The sequence below is a fragment of the Gossypium arboreum genome, chromosome 1 (genome assembly GCF_025698485.1).
Source record: "Gossypium arboreum isolate Shixiya-1 chromosome 1, ASM2569848v2, whole genome shotgun sequence".
NCBI lineage: Eukaryota > Viridiplantae > Streptophyta > Magnoliopsida > Malvales > Malvaceae > Gossypium > Gossypium arboreum.
Genome location: NC_069070.1, coordinates 120686398 through 120700510, shown reverse-complemented (window position 1 = coordinate 120700510; position 14113 = coordinate 120686398). Strand labels below are relative to the sequence as shown.

At 34.0% G+C, this 14113-nt stretch overlaps 1 protein-coding gene across 2 annotated transcripts; it reads left to right on the top strand.

Annotated features, from left to right (window-relative positions):
- The first annotated feature begins 7577 nt into the window (after nucleotides 1-7577).
- LOC108481761 (G-type lectin S-receptor-like serine/threonine-protein kinase At1g11330) lies at nucleotides 7578-13444 on the top strand. 2 transcript variants are annotated; one of them, XM_017784844.2, is made up of 7 exons: nucleotides 7578-9148; nucleotides 9245-9352; nucleotides 9492-9673; nucleotides 9766-9976; nucleotides 11796-12033; nucleotides 12329-12479; nucleotides 12942-13444. In XM_017784844.2, the coding sequence occupies exons 1-7, from the start codon at nucleotides 7858-7860 to the stop codon at nucleotides 13251-13253; spliced, it is 2493 nt and encodes an 830-aa protein (XP_017640333.1). In that variant the 5' UTR covers nucleotides 7578-7857; the 3' UTR covers nucleotides 13254-13444. The 2 variants fall into 2 exon arrangements, with proteins under 2 accessions (XP_017640333.1, XP_052887338.1); XM_053031378.1 differs by lacking the exon at nucleotides 12329-12479 and having other exon boundaries at nucleotides 7581-9148; nucleotides 12942-13076.
- The last annotated feature ends 669 nt before the right edge of the window (nucleotides 13445-14113 follow it).

The following is a 14113-nucleotide window of genomic DNA, read 5'->3' as shown; positions in this document are numbered from 1 at the left end:
AACTCATAGAGAAAATACGGAATACCCCGATAATTCTTCAAAGAAAGAAAGTCCAGAAGAAAACATCATTTAATCCCACTGAAATCAAATATAACAAGATCAATATATCTTCCCAAACATATATATCAGATGAAGCATCAAGTAGAAGAAACAGAATCATAATATCATACGTATTCTCTCATCAATTCTTATCAGACAAAATGAAATAGAATACCCGATGAAATAGAGCAATATAAATTATAGACCAGTCAGACTACCAATGCTTTCATCCAACACCAGAATTAGAAGACATTCCCATATAACAAGAATTTCTTCAGAAGATCAATAGCCATAGAAATATTTCTGAGAACGGGTGAACACATAGAACATCTCAAAAGAGACTGCTAAATCTGTCCGGTCATAACTGTCACACTCAGATAATTCACATTTGAAATATCATTTCCCTAACTAGTTCTGCCGTCACAAATTTTATATTAAACCATTCACTAAAAAGGCCAATTTGAATAAATTTCGATTTACACTTTTCTCGACCTTGCACTTGAGTAATTCGATTTACCAAGGAGAATTCCTTTTCTAACTAGGACGAGGCATAACTCCAATAATTTTACGTCAATCCGATACTTTTTCGGCTCGACTTTACTTATCAGCTCATTTTCAATCTCGGATCATACTTATAATTATTCTATCGCTGAACTCTTTGGGTTCTCAACCGAAAACTTATTCAATACAAATCTCATGAAATTCCATTATAAGTACCACTTTGGTAAGGGGAGGTTGTAGGACCTCGACTCGACTTTCTTATACATACACATATGACACAACTTCCATCATCATAGTAACATCATCAAAATCATGTCATTCATTCATGTTGGCTTACACCAATTTTCCTATTGTCCCATTTAGACAATATACTTATGCATACATTCTATGTTTTCTAGACAGCTTTACTTATCCATTCAATTAATTAAATTAATTCATGCTCATGACATTATATAAGGCCAAACAAACATAGATATTTGCATCACAATCACAACTTTCATTTCGTGCATCATCATGTACATATCATTACAATCATATAATTCAGTCCAACAATTTAACATAGATAAGTTCATTTCATTATAATCCTTTACCTCATAAAAATTATATACCATTAACATTCATCAACATTCGACATCCAATCAAGACAAGGACATTTTCATTCAGTATCATAATATTATGACCTTTATTCATACCTCTACTACTTTCTATTTATTCCGTTCATCTTATCAAGTAAGCCACATACACTACATCATATGAGCATTAAGCAAATATGAATATTTATCACAACATGAACTTTCATCTCACATATTATCACATATGTATCATAAACCTTTATTCATACTTTTCTGAACCGAGACTTATCATAATCATAATTTTACTCAAATACCTTTACTTAACATTGAACATGGTTGGCGCAGCTCGGTTGGAGAGTACCTGCCTAAATAAGACGGTACTTATACGCGTCGGAAGACATCACACTATCACGGATCGCTGGCATGTATAGCTAAACTTTTACACATGCTAGGTTAGTCCGAGAACCGACTAAACCTGCTCTGATACCACTAAATGTAACACCCGCACCGAGACCGTTGCGGAGTCAAACACGAGGTGTTAACGGACTTAATTCATTAATTAAACAGCTCATACAATTCATTTTAAAATTTCCAGACAAGCTGGCTAACTGCATCACAGTCGTTTTAAAAATCATATCTCGAGTTACGAAACTCGAAATCCAATTCCGTAAATTTTTCCTGAAACTAGACTCATATATATATCTACTAATTTTTTTCTAGAATTTTTAGTTGGGCCAATTAGTACAGTTTATTAGTTAAAGTCTCCCCTGTTTCAGGGTTCAACTACTCTGACCTCAGTGTATTACGAATCAGATATCTCCCTGTACAGAGCTTCAATGACTATGCCGTTTATCTCTAATAAAACTAGACTCAATAAGGAATCTGTACATATAAAGCATGACTTCTAATTATCTTTGTAAAATTTATGGTGAATTTCCAAACTCAGAACAGGGGATCCAGAAATCTCTCTGGCCCTGTTTCACAAAAATTTAAACATCTCATAAAATATAGCTCATATACCTGTTTCTCTTATTCCATATGAAAATAGACTCATCAAGCTTCGATTCCATAATTTATTCATTATTTAATTCCATTTATACTATTTTTAGTGATTTTTCAAACTCACGTCACTGCTGCTGTCTGAATCTATTTTATGGTAAATTTTACCTATTTCATGGTTTCCATGGATTAGCTAGCAATTTGACATACATAATACCAAATATGATCATGATTAGCCATTCCAATGGCTAATCATTACCAAGCATTTCTATCTCCATACCACTCAATAACCATATCATAAGACCATATATACAAAATGATTATAATGCTATACATGCCATACTCAAAATATACAAGTCATTATGTCAAGATGGTATACGGATAGTGTGAGCGTGCCTCCGACCGCTTCCGATTTCGAGCTGGCTTGTCAACACTACAAGGAATGAAAAGGAGGAGTAAGCATAAATGCTTAGTAAGCTCACATGCAAATAGCAAGTAACATAACCATATAAGCAAACATAAAACATCATTTGCATAATCATCACCAAGACATTCATATCACCTTTTCATTTATCATCTTACCATATTGTTGTTATATCGAGTTTTCAACCCAAGGGTTAAGTACATACCTGTTCAAATTATCCATTTCACAACACTTACCAATACGTCCCTTTCATCTTGAGTATTCCTCCATTTGAGTAGAACTTTACCCGTTGAACACATCGAATATAATTCGGATACATGGATAACTTGCACATAAGTGCCACATATTCAATCAAGCAATCATGTAACCCGCCCATAAGCAAACTCGGACTCAACTCAACGAGCTCGGCGTTCGCATCCATAAGTGAACTCGGACTCAACTCAACGAGTTCGGATGCCTAGTTACATCTCACGAACTCGGACTCAACTCAACGAGTTCGGACATTCGCATCCATAAGTGAACTCGGACTCAACTCAACGAGTTCGGATGCTCAACCATCCTAGTGACATGTCACTTGTATCCTAATCTATTCCTAAGGTTCAAAAGGGCTTTTCCTCGAACACTTATCCTTGCCGTCCGTAGAATGCCAAATCAATACTCGGTAACAATTATATTTAACAAGTAGTTCACATAATTTACATATTATTTGAAATTAACCACAAAGCATACATTTCATAATAAAATTCAGCATAACACATAATTAATATCAATAACTTAAAAATAACAATTATGCTACATTATTTACACATGAACTTACCTCGTATGCTAAAATGGCTATTTTACCATTTCGTCCACAACTTGGTATTTTCCCCATTTTAGCCCGAATTTCAGTTTCCTTGCTCTATCATTTAAAATATAGTCTAATTAGGACTCACATTATTCAAATTGACCCAAAATCATATTTTTGAAAAATTACAATTTTGCCCCTAAACTTTTGCATATTTACACTTTTGCCCCAAAGCTCGTAAATTAAAATTCGCCTATTTTCTTATGTTTTATGACATACTGATCATTTTTCCTTCTATGGCAACATCAAATTCTCACTCTAACATGTACTTATGACTATTAGGTATTTTTACCGATTAAGCCCTTTTGCTCGTTTTCACTTAAAACCGAGTAGCACAAGTTGTCTAACATAATTTAAAACCTCATATTCTATCATAAAACACCAAAATACACAAATTTCACCTATGGGTATTTTTCCAAATATAAACCCTAGGTTAAATTATTGCTAGCATAAGCTAAATCGAGCTACCGGGACTCCAAAAACGTAAAAATCATTAAAAACGAGGCTAGAACGAACTTACAATCGAGCTTGGAAGCTTGAAAAACCCTAGCCATGGTTTCTCCTTGCTATATTCGGCCATGGGGTTGAAGATGAGCAAAATTGGCTTTTAATTTTGTATTTTAATTCATTTTACCCCTAAATGACCAAAATGCCCTTACTACTAAACTTTCCAAAAATTCCATCCATGTCCAATTTTTGTCCATAGACTTAGAAATTGGTAAAATTACTCTTTAAGGACCTCTAATTAATAATCTAATTCAATTTTATGCAAAATACTTCTAGAACACAAGTTTTGCAATTTATTCAATTTAGTCCCAAATTTCAAATTAAGCACTTTATGCATAAATTCACGAAATTTTCACACAATCATGCAATCATATCATAGACCTTAAAATAATCATAAAATAATTATTTATATCTCGGATTTTGTGGTCACGAAACCACTATTCCGACTAGGCCCAAAATCAGGATATTACAAGCCTAGCAAATTCTAACTGAGTAACCACTTATCTAATTACACATTAAACATATGTGTATTGTGAATACTATAACAATCAACAACAAATGTTTTACATGGCTTATGAATTTTTGTTGGAACTAAGAATGAGAGATGAATGAAGTTAGCAGTTTCTTGAGCTAGAAGACTCGATACTTGCTAAGCAAACAAAATAGAATTGGGCTTGAAGGACAAAAGAAAGCAAAGAAAAAGCGAACTGAATGAAGAATTCTGATGATTTTTCATTAACAATGAAAGAAAGTTTGATGCCAATACATGTACATAACTTGTACATTTTGCAAAGCTGATTTAACAGCTCAAGGTTAACCTAATTACATCAAATATGTCACCTACTTAGTTCAAATATAACTAAGTTACAAAACAACAATTAAAGTAACAAAACAAAATAAAATACAACAGCAGCAATGTGCTTCAGTTGCTGCATGCATGGCCCAGGTGGTTTGTTCTGCTTCATGTGCTGCATGCAGGCCAACTTCAACACTTCTTGGCTTGCATGCTGTATACTTCCATTTTGACTCTCAAATGCATGAACCTTGACACACTAAGGGGTTTTGTCAAGATATCAGCAAGCTGATCCTCAGAACTGCAATGAATCAGTTTCACCTCTTGAGTTTGTTCCATCTCCCTAACAAAATGAAACTTAATCTTGAAGTGCTTTGTTCTCCCATAGAACACTGGATTCTTTGAAATTGCAACAGCAGACTGGTTGTCACATTTGATCTCTGTTGCTTCCCTTTGGTGAAGATTCAAGTTTGTCATGATCTTCCTTAACCAAATGGCTTGGTTAATAGCACTAGCAGCTGGTACATACTCAGCTTTAGCAGTTGATTGAGCAACAACATTTTGCTTCTTCGAACTCCAACAAAAATAGGCTGATCCAAGGGTAAACAGATACCCTGAGGTGCTCTTCATATCATCTATCGATCCAGCCCAATCACTATCAGCATAACCAAGTAGCTTCATGCTATCAACCTTGGTGAACATCATTCCAAAGCTCAGTGTACCTTTGATGTACCTGAGAACTCTTTTGGCAGCTTGTAGATGCTTTAAATTGCTGCAATGCATGAATCTATATAGCAGACTTACAGCAAACATGATGTCTGGTCTTGTAGCTGTCAAATAGAGCAAACATCCAACAAAATTCCTATAGGTTGTTTCAAAAACTTTCTCGAAATCACCTTGGCTTGACAGCTTCTCTCCAACAGTAACTGGTGTACTTGTTTCCTTACAGTTCAGCAAGGAAATTTGTTCAGAATCTTCAAGGCAAATGCCTTCTGACTTACTTACTGAGTTTGAGACACTTCCATGCCAAAGAAGTAGGACATTTGTCCCAAGTCTGGCATCTCGAACATATTCTTCGTTTTTCCTTTGAAATCAACCAACATGGTATTGTTGCTTCCTGTCACTAGTAGATCATCCACATACAAGGAGACTATGAGCTGTGTTTCATCACATTCCTTCTTCATATACAAGGTAGGCTCAGTGATGCTTCTTTCAAATCCCAAACTAGGTAGGTAGCTGTCAATTCTATCATACTAGGCTCTTGGTGCTTGTTTCAAGCCATACAAGGCCTTCTTCAACTTGTGCATTTTATCCTCTTTACCAACAACTTTGAATCCTTTAGGCTGCTCAACATATATCTCCTCATCAAGAAAACCATTGATGAATGTTGATTTTACATCTAGTTGATGTATTTGCCATTGCTTTTGTGCAGCCAAAGCAACTAGTAGCCTAATTATGTCAAGCCTGGCCACTGGTGCAAATGTTTCAAGGTAGTCAATGCCATACCTCTGACTGAATCCTTTTACTACCAGCCTTGCTTTTAGCTTGTTCAAAGTTCCATCAGCATTATGCTTGGCTCGAAACACCTATTTCACTCCTATGGCCTTCCTGTTGGCTGGCCTTGCAACTAGCTCCCAAGTCTGATTCTTTTTAGTCATGCTAATTTCATCGAGCATGGCTTGTTTCCATCCTTGTTGAGCTTCAGCTTGTTCAAAGCAGCTTGGTTCAACAACAGCCACTTTAGCTCTCTCATATATTTCAACCAATGGTCTGATTCCTCTAGCTGGCACATCATCAATGTCCATTTTAGGTTCATCTTGATCACCTTCAATCTGATCTGTCACCAAGTCTTTAGTAACACATTCTGGCTCATTTTTATCCTAGTTCCAGCTTGACTTCTCATTAAATACTACGTCTCTGCTCACAAAGACCCTGTTAAATGAAGGATCCAAGATCCTGTAGCCTTTCTTCACACTGCTATAACGCACCAGGATACTAGGTTGAGCTTTCTTGGCTAACTTGTCCCTCTTGACAGTAGGAACATGTGCATATCAGATGCAACCAAAGACCTTCAGGTGAGCAAGTGATGGTTTGAACCCAAACCATGCCTCAAATAGAGTTTTCTGAACCAATGCATTGGTTGGTAGCCTATTTTGAAGGTAAACTGTAGTGGTAACTGCCTCTGCCAAAAATGTCTTAGGCAAATTCCTTTCAAACATTAAGCACCTGACCATATCCATCAAAGTTCGATTCTTCCTCTCACTAACACCATTTTGCTGAGGTGTGTAGGTGTTCCAAAATATTAAAATAATTTATTAAAATTTAAAATATTTCAAACATAAAATAAAATATTAAAATTTAGAAGGAGATTAAATTAATTAAATTAATTAATTTCAACATTATAATAATAAATGAGTTGACCATTTCAAAATTTTTATAATTTATTTAATTGATTTTGATGTTTTGATGTTTTGAAATTTAAAATTTTAATATTGAAAAAATTAGAACTCCAAACAAGGGAGTAAACAAGTACAATTTGATAATTTTAAAACATTATTTTAGTTTTTACTATTTTTTATTTTAATCCTTTTGTTTTTACCCCGATCAATATTTTTGAGGTAACCAAAATAAAAATAACCTAAAAGTTGAGTGACTAAAATTAAAGTGTGAACATGATGTAGCTTGTATAATCAACTGCCATTAATTAAAGATTTAATGGTTGGTTGACTAAAATCAAAACGCCCTAAAAGTTGAGTGATTGAAATTATAAAAATTTCATTTTGGGTAAACAAAATAAAAGCAAAAGTTGATTGACTAATGAGGTAATTTTTTTAAATTTAATTTTGATTTTAATCTTTTCCTACAATATTTTATCATTAACTCATCATGCAAAGCAAAAATTGGAATGAACAGGATGGCATGTTGTAGTTGATTTTTTTGGTACTGCAATCCCATCAAGGAAAAGTCGACAGAAACGCAAAGAAAATAAAGAGGCGACTAGCTCTTGAAGAAACTTCAAATTTTGATATAAACATTTGCAGCTGCCAGGAAACATCATTACATCCTATCATCTTCTTTTTTTAAAAAAAAAAAACTAGAAAGAAATTTGATTTGAGTTCATTTAATGTAAATCCTTAAAGATCCCCCAACTAATTCCAAGTTCTGGGAAGCGATTATGGGAAAAACTATTAGCTGCTCTGTTTTATTAGGTTTAGTATCTTGTTTTTGCTTGCAGTTTGGTACTGCTTTAGATACCGTAACACCATCAAAATCCATCAAAGACCCTGAATTTATAATCTCCCAGAATGGTATTTTCCGATTGGGATTCTTCAGCTTGGCTAACTCCAGCAATCGTTATGTAGGGATATTGTACCATCAAATCCCCGTACAAACTGTTGTGTGGGTGGCAAATAGAAACAGGCCTCTCAAAGACTCTTCAGGGATTCTCAACATATCAGATGATGGCAACCTTGTTGTTTTGAATGGCAAAACTGAGATTCTCTGGTCATCAAATGTTACCAATACAGCTCCTAATGCAACAACTGCCCAGCTTTCGGACTTAGGAAACCTCGTTCTCAGTAATGGTGACGATGCAGGAAGCAGCTTATGGGAGAGTTTTCAACACCCTTGTAATGTATTCCTTCAAACAATGAAGATCGGCGTTGAAATAAAAACGGGTCGTAAAGTGGAGCTGAAATCATGGAAAAGCATTGATGATCCATCTGATGGTAACTTTTCTCTTGGTTTTGAACATTTCAACATCCCAGAGCTTGTCATTCGGAAGGATAACCAGCTCTATTTTCGGACCGGTCCATGGAATGGGAATATCTTTATTGGCATAGTATATATGTACACCGTTAATTTTGATGGGTTTGATGTTGTTGCAGATAATCCACAACAACCGTACTATATCACTTATGAATATTCTAATGACTTTAGGTTGATATACTATGAATTAGATTCTCAGGGAAAATTCATTGAACGGAGATGGGATGCGGATAAAGGGAACTGGATAAACAGGTATCCTAGTCATGAATCAGATTGTGATGTTTATGGAATCTGTGGGGCATTTGGCATATGCGATTCATCGAAACGACCCATTTGCAGTTGCTTAAAGGGGTTTAAGCCTAGGAATGCAGAGGAATGGAGTAGAGGTAATTGGAGTAGTGGGTGTTTTAGGAATACCCCTTTGCAGTGCCAAAGAGATAACAACAATGGCAGTGGAGCAGGCCAAGGTGATGATGAGTTTTTGGAGATGCAGATGATGAAAGTGCCGACCTTTCTGTACCGGTCATTAATAGTTAACGGTGACTGCAAAGATGAATGCATGAAGAATTGTTCGTGCGTGGCTTATGCGTATGATGATGGCATTGGTTGCATGTTGTGGAGTGGAGATTTGGTTGATGTCAAGAAACTCTCCAGTCTCGGAGTCGATCTTTACATTCGTCTGCCTTCTTCGGAACTGGGTAAATTTTCTGAGTGTCGACCATGTGTTTGATAAATTGCGTCAAATATCTGCCTTTTTGGTGTTGAAGTTATTAACCAAGTTTCCCTATTTGCAGATAAAGGGAAAAGTAGAAAGGTCACTGTTATTACAACAGCAATTGCGGGCATAGTAGTTATTACAATTTCTGCACTCTTCTTATGGTGTAGGATGGCTAAAAATAAAGGTAATATATATGAAAAATATTTAAATGTATTTATAATTTATTAAGAAATTAAAACTTAGGCTATGAATATATACACGAATATTAAGATAAAAGGGGTACATTCACCAATATGGTACTAACTACATCCATCTTATCTCAGGCGGGAATAAAAAACAAAAAGAGGTCAAACACCAAATTTGTAGTGAAAATATAGGAGAAAATTCAATTGGAGTAAAACTCCAGCAGCTGCCCATATTCAATTTCGAAGAACTTGCCACCGCGACAAACAACTTCAATCACGCAGAAAAGCTAGGGCAGGGTGGTTTCGGTCCAGTTTACAAGGTAATAAATAATGGCGATTTGCAAATTCAGTGTCAATGAAATGACATTTTCCTTTTTTCTATCAAGTCTTGTGAGTTGAATTTTGTGTGTAGGGAACATTAGATGATGGGAAGGAAATAGCAGTAAAAAGATTGTCGAAAGCTTCGGTGCAAGGGTTGGAAGAATTTATGAATGAAATGGCGGTGATCTCTAAGCTTCAACATCGAAATCTGGTTAGATTGTTTGGCTGTTGTGTTGAAGGAGAAGAGAAGATGCTTGTCTACGAATATATGCCCAACAAAAGTTTGGATGCTTTCCTCTTTGGTTAGTAACTTATTCTAATATATTTTTTAAAATATTATGAGACCATGCATTTGGGGCTTTCAAATCTTTACAAACATAAGAGTAGTAGTTCTAACTATCTTCCATGAGGGTAACTTTTCTACGAAAATATCCAATTTGTAAATAGATCGAACACCAATTTTATAGTGAAAATATAGAAGAAAATTCAATCGAAGTTAAACTCTAGCAGTTGCCACTATCTAGTTTCATAGAACTTGTCACTACGATAAACAACTTCCATCATGCAAAAAAGCTAAGGCAAAGTGGCTTCTGTCTAGTTTACAGGGTAATAAACAATGGTGATTTTCGGAAAATACATGATCGATGAAATGACATTTTCCTTCTATCAAGTCTTATGAACTGGATTATGTGTGCTGGGAACATTAGATGATGGAAAGGAAAGAGCATTTAAGAGATTGTCAAAAGGTTCGGGGTAAGGGTTGGAAGGATTTATGAATGAAGTGGTGGTGATTTCAAAACTCCAACATCCAAATCTGGTTAGATTATTTGGGTGTTGTGTTGATGGAGAAGAGAAGATGCTGATCTACAAGTACATGCCTAACAAAAGTTTGTACGCGTTTCTATTTGGTTAGTAACCTATTCTAATCTTTTTTAATTTTTATTAGTGATTTTTTGATACCCAATAGTTATATTAGACCTCAATTAAATTTAGAGCTCAATTACGTGGAACTCTAAAGGAGAGGCAAAGTTCTTCGAAAACTATTAGATCTTTGAATTAATTTTTAAAAAATGTTAGGCAAGGAAAAGCATAAACTTATGCCATAAAGTATATTATAATTGGTAAGAGACCTTTTTTTTTTCCTTAACAAGACTCGGTCGTTGTTAAAAGAATAATCCAGAAAATAATTTTGAAAAAGAATATCATGTGCTTCATTAGTCAAAGTTATTCAAATGAGAGAGTAAATTCATCGGTTTGACAACAGCTACCTGTATTAGTCAAAGTTATTTAAATGACGTCAAAGTTCTGGGTAGAGATTATGGGAAAAACTATTATCTGCTATGTTTTACCATCTTTAATATCTTGCTTTTACTTGCTATTTGCCACTGCTTTAGATACCATAACACCATCAAAATCCATCAAAGACCCTGAATTGTAATCTCCCAGAATGGTATTTTCCGATTGGGATTCTTCAGCTTGGCTAACTCCAGCAATCGTTCTGTAGGGATATTGTACCATCAAATCCCCGAACAAACTGTTGTATGGGTGGCAAATAGTGACCCTTTTTTCTATTAAACAATCGTTATGTAAGGATATTCTGCCATCAAATAACTATTAATGATTTAACACAAGGGTGACCAAAATATTAAATTTCTGTAACATTAAATAGAAACACTTTAATTGAATGATTATCTTTATAGCTTACCCTTAAAAATTTAATATTTAAAAATTAATTAAATATCAAAATCACACATATGTCACATTAGAAGCTAGTAATTATAAAATATAGAAGTCTGATTCTAACTTTTTTTAAGCAATAAAATTGGTCGCCTAGTTGATTTTGTGCAAACTTGTGGAAGAGGATATGAAAAATAGGTTATGGCTTGGTCATGGACATGTCTATAATGTAATTATATTCTGAGATTTGAATGGCAGCAACGAAATATTTTGACTCTCTTCACTGTTCAATATTTATTTCAATTGATTGACATAACATCAATTCTTTCCACAATCACAATTAATACAATATGGTAGAAAATACAAGGATGATTGTATTTTAGATCCACTATTATAGAAATTAACTATAAATTTTGAGGTCTTATTGTTTAAGTTTTGTCATAGATCCAGCTAAAAAAGATGTTTTGGGTTGGAGAAAACGATTCAACATTATTGAAGGGATTAGTCGAGGATTGCTTTATCTTCATAGAGATTCAAGGCTAAAGATTATACACAGAGATCTAAAAGCAAGTAACATTTTACTTGATGAAGAATTAAACCCAAAAATTTCGGATTTTGGGATGGCTAGGATTTTCGGAGGCAATGAAAATCAAGCTAACACTAAAAGGGTTGTTGGAACTTAGTAAGTTGGAACTTTCTCCCTATCATTTAATTTTATTATTCTTTTTTTTTTGATAAAATATGGTATAGATATATCTATTGATGGATCAAGTCCGATGGTTAAAAAAATTATATGCCTAGACCTAAATTTAGTTTGGCTTAGTTTGATCTATGGACTCATTTTACCATTGTTAAAAATTAAAATAGTAAAGAATATATTATTTTATACTTTTATTATTTAATTTTAATTTGGACCTACTCATGAACAAGTTTAGGTCAGAATTGTAATTGGTGTTGTTTTTAATGTTAAAATACAGTGGTTATATGTCTCCTGAGTATGTAATGCGAGGGCAATTTTCAGAGAAATCAGATGTATTCAGTTTTGGAGTTCTATTGCTAGAGGTTGTTAGTGGAAGAAGAAGCACAAGCTTTTACAACGATCAGTATGGATTTAGCCTCTTGGGATATGTAAGTTTATAAGATAATTAGAGATGTTGGTGGATAGAATTAAGGTGTAAGAAGTCGTTTTTGCAAGCTATGCAGGTTCGAATCAAGTAACTATTGAGTTGAGAGATCATGAGCTAATCTTGAGAATCTTAATGCTTGAATTGAGTAGCTTGCAAGGTGACATCGAGAGTCCTAATACTTGAATTGAGTATAGGCTCACTTTTTTGCTTTAAATATATATTGAACATTTTCAATTGAAATTCGAGCTTGACTACAATATCGAGTTTAAGTTGAGCCTAAGAATGAAGCTCAATTTAGACATAGGTAAATAAGCTTAAGCAAGAAATTTTGAACAGTTGGATCTTTATATATGTTGAATTGAGCTGATCAAAATCTATTTAGACTTTGTGTTTATAATTTTGAGTTGATTTAGGCTGAAAAGTTTAAGTATTAATTTAGACAAATTTTCTTTTCTATTCTCAGGCATGGAAATTGTGGAGGGAAGGCGATATTTGTGGCATAGTAGATGAAGTGATTTTAGAGTCAGAAACATATTCAAAGAATGAAAACGAAAAAGAAATATGGAGATGCATACATGTTGGTTTGCTATGTGTTCAAGAATTTGCCAAAGATAGGCCCACTATGCCTACAATTGTTTCAATGCTTAATAGTGAGATTTCAGATCTTAACACTCCAAAACAACCTGCTTTCACTGAAGCACCACTATTGAGTCATGATGATGAAGATAGGGCTTCATTTAATGATGTAACTCTTACAAACCTTGATGGCCGATAGAGATACAAATTAATTATTTGTAGCGTTTAGAAATACAGTTTTAAGTATTGAAATTTATCTTTTATATTCAACCTATTTTTATCATTTCATTTCTATGATAATTGTAATTTTATTTGTTCCTTTCGAGTGAATTTACTATTATATTTGAACATGTTAGTTTAATGCTAAAATCGAAAACTCATTTGATGAAATTCAAATTCAAACTCGATCCAATTTGATTTGAACATAAAAAAATCAACAATTCGAAACTGTTCAATCTAAACTTAAAAATGATTTAAAATTAAAATGATTCAAACCCAAATTTACCTAACCCAAAAGTCTTCCATTGTTTTTGGTGGATTCATTGTTTTGGGTCAAAGCATCGTTCCAATCTTGCAGCCATAATCTTCCATGATATAGTTAGTGTTTTAAGTTTTCCACTAACTAGTAAAGTTCCTCTTAAGTTCGGGATGTATCTTTCACAGATCTTTCCTGGCAACTCCCCGTATGTCCTCGCGTTTCCGTAAAGAGACTTTTTTTGATGTCTTAAATCAACAATGTAATTTTTAAGAATAAAACAGTGGAAAGCAAATTAAACTTTCATTTTGGGTGGAAGATAAATGAGTCTGCAAGTCAACCAAATTAAACGTGCATGACAAGCTAGAAGTATTAATTTTCACGATCAGGGTGACATGCTAGTTGAATACAATATTCTAATACAAAATAGGTAGTGATTAGTGCTTGAAGAAAATTCCAATCTCGATGTAAACATTTGCAGCTGCCTTGAAATATCATTACATCATATCAAAATCAGACTTTTTTTTTAACTGAAAAAAAAATTGAGTTGAGTTAAATATCATTCATAAATCATAGCGTCTCTT